We start from the raw sequence: 11453 nt of genomic DNA on the forward strand, positions 1-11453 counted from the left end.
TTGATCTCCTTGCAGCTCTCTCCCTACTCTGCTGAGGAGCTGATAATTCTTGGCCAGCTCCCCTGGCGGCTATTTTGAGCCCGCCAAAAATAATTGTCACTGACAGGGAGAGAGAAAAGGAAAAAAGGGGCAAAAGAAAAATAAAAACAAAATTTATTTGATCTAAAGCTGTCTGCTTTGGTCACAGCAGCTGTCCACCACTTCAGGAGGCTAGTGCGACCCAGAAGTGGTGAGCTTAGCACAGTTCCGTAATTTAAGGCAAGAGTCAAAGGAAAAAGGAAAAAAAAATGGCTGATTCTTTAAAATTGCTACAAGCCCTGACAGATCAGAGGCTTGTGAGCCAGTGCTGGCTGCACCACAATCAAATTGGCAGTGTCAAGCGTCTCACAGCTGCCAGGGTGCTTTGGTGACTGTACAGGGGGTCAGGATTCAATCCAGATGGCCAGTACCCCCCCCTCCTCAAGGGACAATCCTGGAGACGAACTGCGGAATTGTCCCTAAACGTCTGAAATAGCTGCCGATGCCGAAAAGGGGCAGAAGCGCCTTGTGGTTTTTGCAGCTAGCACAGATCAATAAGAACGGACCGGGAGAAAGTGAGTTGAATAAGACACTGACTCTCACGCCCCCAGCCCGGGCCACACAGGCTCTCAGGGGCACCTCCAACCAAATTTACAATCACAATTCCAAAAACCAGTCTACCAGCAAATAATTTTTTAAAAAGGCAGTCCCAAAAAAAAAAAAGCAAAAAAAAAAAGTGCTAACTGGCAAGCCGACTAGCTGTCAAACCTGCTCTAAGCCACTTGAAGAGGGGGAAGAAAAAAAACCTCAATCCAGGGGGTGAAGATTCTTCTACAGTCTTAACTATTCAGAGTCCTTAAAGGGTGGTCTGAACACGCTGAGACCGAGTGAAGAACTGGGGACCGTTACCGGGGGTGTCCTCAGTTTTTCAACTCGGTCTGCAGAGCTAGGAGACTAGAGACTACCCATCTTGGATTCTCCCTTCGGCTCAGTGGAGAAGCGAAACATCTTCAAGGAAAAACAAAGTCCAGTTGCCTTTGGAAAAAACAACAACAACAACTTTGGGATGACCCACAGAAGGAAGGATGTTACACAATTATAGCTCCTATTTTTAAAAGTTAAATATTCAATGTAAACTGAGGGTGGAGTAGGAGTCTGGAAAGGAAGCTAATGCAGGCTTTCTGAGAAAATGAGCATTCATGAAACTGTGCGGTTGGAGCGGGACTAGAATAACTGGGAACTGGGAATTTTAACAGAGCTTTTTGGACCTCTTGCAGGCTACTGGACTCCTTGTGATTCTGAAAGGACTTCCCAGTACCTATAACAAGGATCTGCAGGTAAATTTATTTATTTATTTATTTTGATTTGTCAATCGCTTACAAGATAATAGGTATAAGTTATATACATAGTTATGAATACATGAAATGGGTACTTATAAGAAAAATAAAAGAAACAATAGGACAGGGATGGCAGGCACATTGGTGTGCTTATGCACGCCCCCTACAGACCTCTTAGGAAAGGGGTGAGGTCAATAGTAGACAGTCTAAAGTTAAAGTTTTTGGGATTTGGGGAAGAAACCACAGAGTCAGGTAGAGTATTCCAGACATTGACCACTCTGTTGCTGAAGTCGTATTTCCTGCAATCAAGTTTGGTACGATTAACCTTGAGTTTGTATCGATTGTTTGCTCTTGTGTTGTTATGGTTGAAGCTGAAGTATTCATTGACAGGTAGGACATTGCAATGTATGATTTTATATACCATACTTAGATCAGACCGAAGACGGCATTATTCAAGGTTTACTAGGTCTAGAATTTCAAGTCTGATGGCATAAGGTATTCTATAAAGAGTAGAGGAGTGGAGAATTCTTCTTGTGAAATATTTCTGGACTTTCTCAATTGTGTTAATATCAGATACATAATGTGGGTTCCAGACTGATGAGCTGTATTCAAGTATTGGTCTAGCAAATGTTTTGTATGCTCTAGTTAGTAGTGTGTTATTACCAAAGAAAAAGCTACGTAGGATTAGGTTAACAACTCTTAATGCCTTTTTGGCTATGTAGTTACAGTGGGCTCTAGCACTTAGATCATTAGAGATGAGTATTCCAAGGTCCTTTACAGAGCTTGGATCATAAACCAGGTCTTGACTATTCAGCTTGTATTTTATTTTCTGATTTATTTATTTTTTGCCAATATGGTGATGGGATTCTTTCCATCTGATCATCAAGGCTTGCTCTAGTTGCTGCTTCTCTGCAGCTGATTTTAGGCTATGTAGATGTGATTCTTCCTAACTTCCTGCTGCAGGAGGAGAACAATGCTTGGATTCAAGTGGTTTTGGGACAATTCTTTAGGATGGGATAAAGGTAGACTTTGGGCTGATAAGATCCACAAAGCAGCTGGTGGGCTTATGGCACCTAGGCTAGCTTAGGCTACTGCTTCTTCTTAAAGTCAGCAAATTTAAGATGTGTGGACTTCAATTCCCAGAATTCTTCAGCCATTCACAATTATCTGTGTTTTTTGTGAGGTCTAAATCGATTTTACCAATTTGATAACATTCCTGCCAACCATTTCCCTGGCTTATTTACAAAATTCAAAATGGTTTTGTTCTGCATAATTCATTTTTACGTCCATTTCTCTTACTATTAACAAAGACAGCTGCCATTGTTTAATTTAAAGTTTAATTTGTTGTGAAATAATTTTCTTTTTTGGGAATTTACCACTTTCAGAGGGTCTTGACCTAGATAGGATGTCTTCTGCTCCAGTCAGATCCTTTTTAGGATAGTCTAAGCTGAAGTAATTAGATTGTGTTCACACAACATACTTAATCAGATAAAAAAATCCTAGGGCATGGGTGTCAAACTTGCGGTGTCACGTGATGTTTCATGACATTTTTTCCCTTTGTAGAGCTTGGGTGGGTGTGGCCTGGGTGTGATGCATCCAGCTCACAGGCCACCAGTTTGACACCCCTGTACCTAGGAGAAAGACATGCATAACATGCTAAGGTTAATGTTTTGTGCATCTGTGTTATGGCTAACAGGTTAGTTTGTCATGCAATCTAAGGTGCAAATCTAGAAAATAGCTTAATTCAATATCTGTATTCATACATGAATGCAGCCACTGAATATTGCTTGAGGGTTAGCAAATATAGAATTGCTTTTCTGACATATGGCCCTTGTGATCATTATTGGGGGAGGATCTGTGTATGATTATTATCAGAATTGCCATGTTTGGAGGAGGTTTATATTCTAGTACTGGAGCTTACGAAGGATCTTGTCATTACTGGAAACTGGATACTAGGCTAAGGTGACTTTGAGTCTTACCCTGGGAGACAGCCCTTGTATAAGGTAGAAAAGAAGTTTCTCCCCATAGCACAGGTGAAACTCAAAAAATTAGAATATCGTGCAAAAATTCATTTATTTCAGTAATGCAACTGAAAAGGTGAAACTAATATATGAGATAAACTTATTACATGCAAAGCAAGATAGTTCAAGCTGTGATGTGGCATAATTGAGATGATTATGGCTTACAGCTCATGAAAACCCCAAATCCACAATCTCAGAAAATTAGAATATTGTGAACAGGTTCAATATTCTAGGCTCAAAGTGTCCCACTCCAATCAGCTAATTAAGCCATAACACCTGCAAAGGGTTCCTGAGCCTTTAAATGGTCTCTCAGTCTGGTTGAGTAGGACTCACAATCATGGGAAAGACTGCTGACCTGACAGTTGTGCAGAAAACCATCATTGACACCCTCCATAAGGAGGGAAAGCCTCAAAAGGTAATTGCAAAAGAAGTTGGATGTTCCCAAAGTGCTGTATCAAAGCACATTGATAGAAAGTTGTGTGGGAGGGAAAAGTGTGGAAGAAAAAGGTGCACAAGCAGCAGGGATGACCACAGCCTGGAGAGGATTGTCAGGAAAAGGCCATTCAAAAGTGTTGGGGACTTTCACAAGGAGTGGACTGAGGCTGGAATCAGTGCATCAAGAGCCACCACACACAGACGGATCCTGGACATGGGCTTCAAATGTCGTATTCCTCTTGTCAAGCTGCTCCTGAACAACAAACAACGTCAGAAGTGTCTTACCTGGGCTAAAGAAAAACAGACCTGGTCTGTTGTTCAGTGGTCCAAAGTCCTCTTTTCTGATGAGAGCAACTTTTACATCTCATTTGGAAACCAAGGACCCAGAGTTTGGAGGAAGAATGGAGAGGCACATACTGCAAGAGGCTTGAAGTCCAGTGTGAAGTTTCCACGGTCTGTGTTGATTTGGGGAGCCATGTCATCTGCTGGTGTTGGTCCACTGTGCTTCATTAAGTCCACGCAGCCGCCTACCAGATTTTGGAGCACTTCATGCTTCCTTCCCCAGACGAGCTTTATGGGGATGCTGACTTCAGTTTCCAGCAGGACTTGGCACCTGCCCACACTGCCAAAAGCACTAAAACCTGGTTCAATGACCGTGGGATTACTGTGCTTGATTGGCCAGCAAACTCTCCTGACCTGAACCCCATAGAGAATCTATGGGGCATTGCCAAGAGAAAGATGAGAGACATGAGACTGAACAATGCAGAAGAGCTGAAGGCTGCTATTGAAGCATCCTGGTCTTCCATAACACCTCAACAGTGCCATAGACTGATAGCTTCCATGCCATACCGCATTGAGGCAGTAATTGCTGCAAAAGGGGCCCAAACCAAGTACTGAGTACATATGCATGCTTATACTTTTCAGAGGTCCGATATTGTTCTATGTACAATCCTTGTTTTATTGATTGCATGTAATAGTCTAATTTTCTGAGATTGTGCATTTGGGGTTTTCATGAGCTTTAAGCCATAATCATCACAATTATGACAAATCGCGGCTTGAATTATCTTGCTTTGCATGTAATGAGTCTATCTCATATATTAGTTTCATCTTTTAAGTTGCATTACTGAAATAAATGAACTTTTGCACAATATTCTAATTTTTCAAGTTTCACCTGTATATCAGCTTCCACGTGCACTGAAATACCAGATGTTGGGGCCAGAGGATGTTCTTCCCCTACCAGCCATTATCTTCTTAGGTAACCCTCTTTCAACCTTTTTTTTTTACAAATAGGAAGATAAGGAAGCTGTGATGGATGTGATGGATACCCTGAGCACTGTGCTTAAAGTTACCACCGGAGTTATCTCCACTCTCCAGGTGAGCATTTCAAAAGGATGAGCTATCCTATTGGCTGGAATGGCTTAAATATTTTTCTCTGAATCTCCAAAAACCTTTCCCTTTTATTCCAGCCAACAACTACATTTGACACTCAAGGAGCAGAAGTCCCATTATGCTTTTGCCAAGTTGAATGTAACTGTCACGTTGAGTTTTTTTTAAATAATGGTTAAAAATATTCATTCACTTTGACTAGCTTAGCATGTGTTAATTATGATTCCTTCTCACCATTCTTTCATTCATTTGCCTAGATCAACAGAGATAACATGGAAAGAGCCCTGACCCATGAAATGTTGTCTACAGATCTTGCTTACTATTTGGTGCGCAAAGGCGTGAGTATCCAAGCTTGTAGGGAACAGGCTATAACTGAATAGAAGCATTTCTGTCAGACAACAAATGGTCAAAATTGGGAGCGTCCTATCAAATTCTGTACCTGTCAACAGTGGTGTCCCCCAAGGCAGTGTTCTAGGACCAACTCTTTTCATTACTCTACATAAATGACCTTTGTGATCATATCAAGAGCAACTGCGTTCTCTTCACTGATGATATAAAGCTATTCAACACCACAAACAATACTGCTACCCTTCAAAAAGACCTTGACTATGTATCAGAATGGCCAAACAAATGGCAACTTCAAATCTCAACAAATAAATGCTCTGTCCTACATATTGGAAAAAAAAATCAAAAAATAAAATACAGGCTGAATAGTCAAGACCTTGTTGATGAACCAAACTCTGTCAAGGATCTTGGAGTGCTCATCTCAAATGACCTAAGTGCTAGAGCCCACTGTAACTACATAGACAAAAAGGCATTAAGAGTTGTCAACCTAATCTTATGTAGCCTTTTCTCTGGTAATATTACACTAATAACTAGAACATACGAAACATTTGCTAGACCAATACTTGAATACAGCTCATCAGTCTGGAACCCACATTACGTATCTGATATTAACACAGTTGAGAAAGTCCAGAAATATTTCACAAGAAGAATTCTCTGCTCCTGTACTCGTTGCAGAATACCTTATGCCACCAGACTCGAAATTCTAGACCTAGAAAACCTAGAACTACGCCGCCTTCGGTCCAATCTAAGTATAGTATATAAAATCATACATTGCAATGTCCAACCTGTCAATGAATACTTCAGCTTCAACCATAACAGCACAAGAGCACACAATAGATACAAACTCAAGGTTAACCACACCAAACTTGATTGCAGGAAATACGACTTCAGCAACAGAGTCGTCAATGTCTGGAATACTCTACCTGACTCTGTAGTTTCTTCCCCAAACCCCAAAAACTTTAACCTTAGACTGTCTACTATTGACCTCACCCCTTTCCTAAGAGGTCTGTAGGGGGCATGCACAAGCGCACCAACGTGCCTACCGTCCCTGTCCTATTGTTTCTTTTATATATTTTTATTTTTTCTTATATGTATCCACGTATTCATAACTAACTCACTCCCTTATATCCACGTGCCAAGACCATGACTCCAATGGCACAGGATGTAGCTGGGCAAGAAATGGGCTGGGCATCCATTCTTACCACCCTGAAGAAATATTGGAGAAAACGTTCAGCCTGAGGAATTGCTGGCTATACTGACAAGTCTGTACCTTCCTCCAGTATCTGTTATTTTATTTAATGGATTTATAGGGTTGCCCAACTCTAAAGAAAATCGCAGCAGGGATCCAAGAGCCTTCATAAATGGTGCTGCCATTGGGTTTTGCATTTCATGTCTGTGCCACATTCTGTACGGCACAGAAATAGTTGGAAATGTCAGCACTGAAATGCCAGCTTCAGAATGCCGGGGATCTTTTGAGGGTAAAAATTAGACAGAACAATATTTAAGCCTCCTGATTTTGTTCCCCTTGTGTTCCAGGTGCCGTTCAGACAAGCCCACACTGTTGTGGGGAAAGCAGTCCATTTAGCTGAGAGCAAAGGAGTGACTCTTAATCATTTATCCATGGATGAGCTGAAGGGAATTCAGTATGTATTGGGTTATGGGAGCTTTTTAAAGTTTTCCTATAGCAGATACTGCTTTTAAGAGCTTGGAGGCACAGTGGATAGAAGGCAGTATTGTAGGCTAATTCTGCCCAGTGCCAGGAGTTCAATCCTGACTGGCTCAAAGTTGACTCAGCCTTCCATCCTTCCAAGGTCAGTAAAATGAGGACCCAGATTGTTGGGGGCAATATGCTGACTCTGTAAACCACTGAGAAAGGGCTATAAAGTCTATGAAGAGATGTATAAGTCTAAGTGCTATTGCTGTTGCTAACTCTTGAAAACAAGGAAGACATATTTCTACCTCTAGTTAATAGCAGTGGATATGGAGATGTCACATTTATGGAATGCTAAAGACTTATGCAATTACTATTATATATTCAGTGACCCTCTGGAACCTCACAATTCCATATCTTTTTCCAGGGATGGAAATTACCTCCTGAATAGTAGCACAACCTAATTATGTAATGATGAAAACTATTTCATAAGTAAAATCATAAAGGGGATAAAGTAACCAATCTTTCGTAATGAATGCTAAAGGGGTAGAGTTAAGATTAACTACCAGGATCCATGTTCAAATCCCTGCTTAACCAGAAAGTTCACAGAAAGGCCCACAGTCTATCAGCCTAACCTACCTCACGGGGTTTTACTGAGGAGTCATGAACTGTGTTCCAGACTGAGGGCCACATTTGACTTTTTAATTGCATGTTGAGGGTTGCACTCTAAAACAATAGCAGACCCATGCCAGAAATCTGACTTCAGTTTCATTTTATTTGCTCTGAAACTTGAGCAAAGTTAAGTTGTGCACTTAAAAATTACAAATTAGTGACCACTTTGGTTTGAGCTGAGGAGACTGTACTCCAAACCTTGAGAGGCAGCAGCAGATTCTAGGGCCGTGATGGAGAACCTATGGCACACGTGCCACAGGTGGCATGCAGAACTATTTGAGCCCCAGCCAAACTTACCTCACTGCATATGTGCACGCTCCCAGCTGATTTTCGGCGCACTTGAGGCCTTTTTCGGCCTCCCAGAGGCTCGAGGGAAGCCTCTGCAGCCTTAGGAAGCTGAAAAACAGGCCCGTTTTCATCTTTTCCTGTATTTCCGGAAATACCGGAAGTGGCAAAATGGGCCCATTTTTTGGCCTCCAAAGGCTGCAGAGGCTTCCCTTGAGCCTCTGGGAGGCCGAAAATCAGCTGGGAGGCACGCGGATGCTCAGTGCAGGTAAGGGGGTGGGGGGATCACGCGTGCATGCACAGACCGTGGGGGGTGCTGTGCACATTGCCTTCTGGGAGCTGGCATGCGAGCAAGCGTGCACACAATTTTCAGCACAGGAGCCCAAAAAGGTTAGCCACCACTGTTCTAGGACAGTGTTTTTTAAATTTGGCAACTTTCAGATGCGTAGACTCCAACTCCCAGAATTCCCCAGCCAGCATGGGGAAAACTCTGTTCTAGAATGTGAAGTTGTATACCTCTGCTTTACAGGTAAGCTAGGCTGTGTAGTCCACCTGCCGTGCTAACAATGATCTGCTTATTGTCTCTATTACAGGGGTGGGGAACAATGGCGCCTTTACAACCTGTGGACTTTGACTCCCAGAATCCCATGGCTGGCTTAAGAATTCTGGGAGTCGAAGTCCACGGGTCCTAAAGGGGCCATCATTCCCCAGCCTTGCTCTAGTAGGAGCCATTGAAGGTGAAAGCTGTTCCTATTTACAGAGCTCCTGCATTCTGTTTCTCGGCCAGTTAAAATGTGTGAAAAGAGAAGCTTTAAGTTTTAAAAGACTTGTCTTTCTGTAATATCTGACTGAACCTATTTCTTGATGCTCCTTCCAGCCCCATGATGGGAAGTGATATCTCACAAATCTTCAACCATCAGCATAGCGTGGAGCAGTACACCTCCCCTGGGGGCACCGCCAGGAGCTGCGTGAGCGCCCAGATTGAATATCTGAAGGAGATGCTGAAGAGACAGAAGGAATAAATTTTGAGTGTGGGGAAATATTGTCCCGTTGCTGCAGGTTTCTGCTTAGCATGTTTAATCACAAGATAATAAATACAGTGGCATATTGGATTTCCAGGAAAAACTGTGTATGCTTCTTTTTTGGGTCATATGTTTTAAGCAGGAAAAAAATAGTTATTATTTCAAAGGTGTTTCCACTGGGAAAGATTTATGTAGTTGTTGATTTCAATCAACTTATATAGCTGTCCATCTCAACAGTGACTCTGACTGGCTAGCATAAAATTAAAACTCAATACAAAACAAATCAATAACAAACATATACATAGCGGTAACCAAGATCAACAATATTTTTTATCATTTTGTTTTTATTTACAATAAAAAAGTAGCCCCATGGTGAGATAGGTGGCAAATAGTACTAATAATAACTCCTTAGGAGCAATCCCCAAATCATTGGTGCACTACTTGAACACCATGTCAGCACTGACAAATTCACCATCAGTCAATTGCAAAAGGCAGCTTTACTTGGAACAGCTGACATCATCCTCTTTTAAGGACCCCACAATTCCTTGCCAGGTGAAGTCTGGGCAACTGAATGGAGCTGAGTCTTTAGTAGTTTTTTTTATCTGCCTCTACCTAGGATTGAACTCACAGCCTCCTGATTACGAGGAGGGAACTCCACCTCTAAACCATCACACCATTCAATTGGAACAGCTGACATCCTGCAACAATATCTGCAATACCATTGAACATCCACATCTGCTTATCCCAGGTCCTTGGGAAGAACTTTATAGGCAAACAAAAATGCCAAATCCAGTCTGAACATCTGACTGACTGTGCAATGGCCTATAATAATAATTATTATTACGGTAGCGGGGTGGCGGGACAAATCCTGAGTATAAACCAAACAATGAGCTGGGTTGGCAACAATATGCTAAAATAAATGAGGAAGGTACAATTAGAATCCAATCTCAGCTCATAAAAAACATACATGGAGTTCAATACTGAGAACCACCAGCAGCAATACCTTGTTGGACCAAGTTATTCTGTTCATAGGAGACAAAGCATTTATTACCAGTGCTCAGAGTTCAAAAGGCAAAGGGGTCATTATCTTTAGGGTCAAGGTTTCCAAGAAAGCTTTCACAGTTCAAAGCAAGTCAGCTCTGATTCCGAAAACCAAAGGTGTCTCATGCCAGGTATTTCCCAACACAACTACTATTTCTCCATCTTTTTATCTTGTGGCTTTCTATCTGAAAATGTCACCCAGCATTCCGTATGTTGCTAGTCTGTGGTTCAGGGTTGGTGCCTTTGGGTATGGAATCAGTGATGGAGAGTTCCTGATTTTGCCTTTTGTTTGGTAGATGTATCCAAAAATGTCCATTCCTCCCTGAGACTGCCAATCTGCCCTCCACCAGACAGGCCTTTCAGGAGTAATTCTGTGACTTTCCAGAAGTGAGTCCACAAAGCCAAAAGTGTATCTGGTGGATGTTGTAGCGTTCCTACTCTTTGTCTGAAATTGATTGCACACCCTAGGGCAAAATAAAAGGAGAGTAATCATTAAAACCTGGACAGTTTACCAGATGGGAAGGAGAATCAAACACTCAACAGCCAACTGGATGGCAATGCATTACTTTATTAAGCGCTGCAGACACTTTAAACATTTCTCATACTGGCCTCTTCTCATAGTGCTAAATAGGCTGAGATGTTTATGAAAAGAGAACTCATAAAATAGAAAATAACTTACTATTTATAGAAAAAAAACTTGAAAGACCGTACCATCCACATACACACTTGGTTGTTTCACCATAGGCAAAAAAGTAAGCCACAACTGGAGGATATTGGAGAATTCACATATTGCAGAATTGGTTCACATCATGCACTATAGCCTATGCAGGCAGCCTGGGGCCTCTCTAAAAGTTTTTGTCAAATTATAATGTTAATTATGACATTAAATACAATGCATTAATCCTAATCAATTGAAATTCAAATCAAACTTGTCACAACAAAAGGCAGCATCCAAACAATTTTGGCTACTTACCAAAAAAGCTAAGTAGAATTGAACCCTAATGGTATCTGAATGGGAAACCACCAGGAGCTGTGAAGGAATATTTAAAAAAAAAACTATCCTGAAGCAAAGGACTGCTATATTATTATTACAACAATTAATTACATCTTCACCAGAAGACAAGCTTGAACTCCAGGAATTTTATCTTTCTTCAGATCAATTTCATTTTGATCTTAGCTCTACCTATGTCTTTGTCCAGCCCTGGCCTGCTATGCTAGCCTTGGGTACTCCATTCAATAT

The 11453-nt window shown here is 41.5% G+C and overlaps 1 protein-coding gene across 2 annotated transcripts in view; it reads left to right on the forward strand.

The window, feature by feature from the left end:
* The window catches only part of ASL (argininosuccinate lyase), a 39560-nt gene extending 30285 nt beyond the window's left edge, over positions 1–9275 (forward strand). For both annotated transcript variants that reach the window (XM_026708628.2, XM_087927492.1), the window contains 5 exons: positions 1296–1355; positions 5102–5185; positions 5455–5535; positions 7079–7185; positions 9028–9275. In XM_026708628.2, the coding sequence (XP_026564413.1) occupies positions 1296–1355; positions 5102–5185; positions 5455–5535; positions 7079–7185; positions 9028–9172 (477 nt within the window). In that variant the 3' untranslated portion in view covers positions 9173–9275. The remainder of the gene's footprint in view (positions 1–1295; positions 1356–5101; positions 5186–5454; positions 5536–7078; positions 7186–9027) is intronic.
* Positions 9276–11453: the final 2178 nt, after the last annotated feature.

This window comes from Pseudonaja textilis, chromosome 1, assembly GCF_049901715.1.
Source record: "Pseudonaja textilis isolate UNSWEBS1 chromosome 1, rPseTex1.2, whole genome shotgun sequence".
Taxonomy (NCBI): domain Eukaryota; kingdom Metazoa; phylum Chordata; class Lepidosauria; order Squamata; family Elapidae; genus Pseudonaja; species Pseudonaja textilis.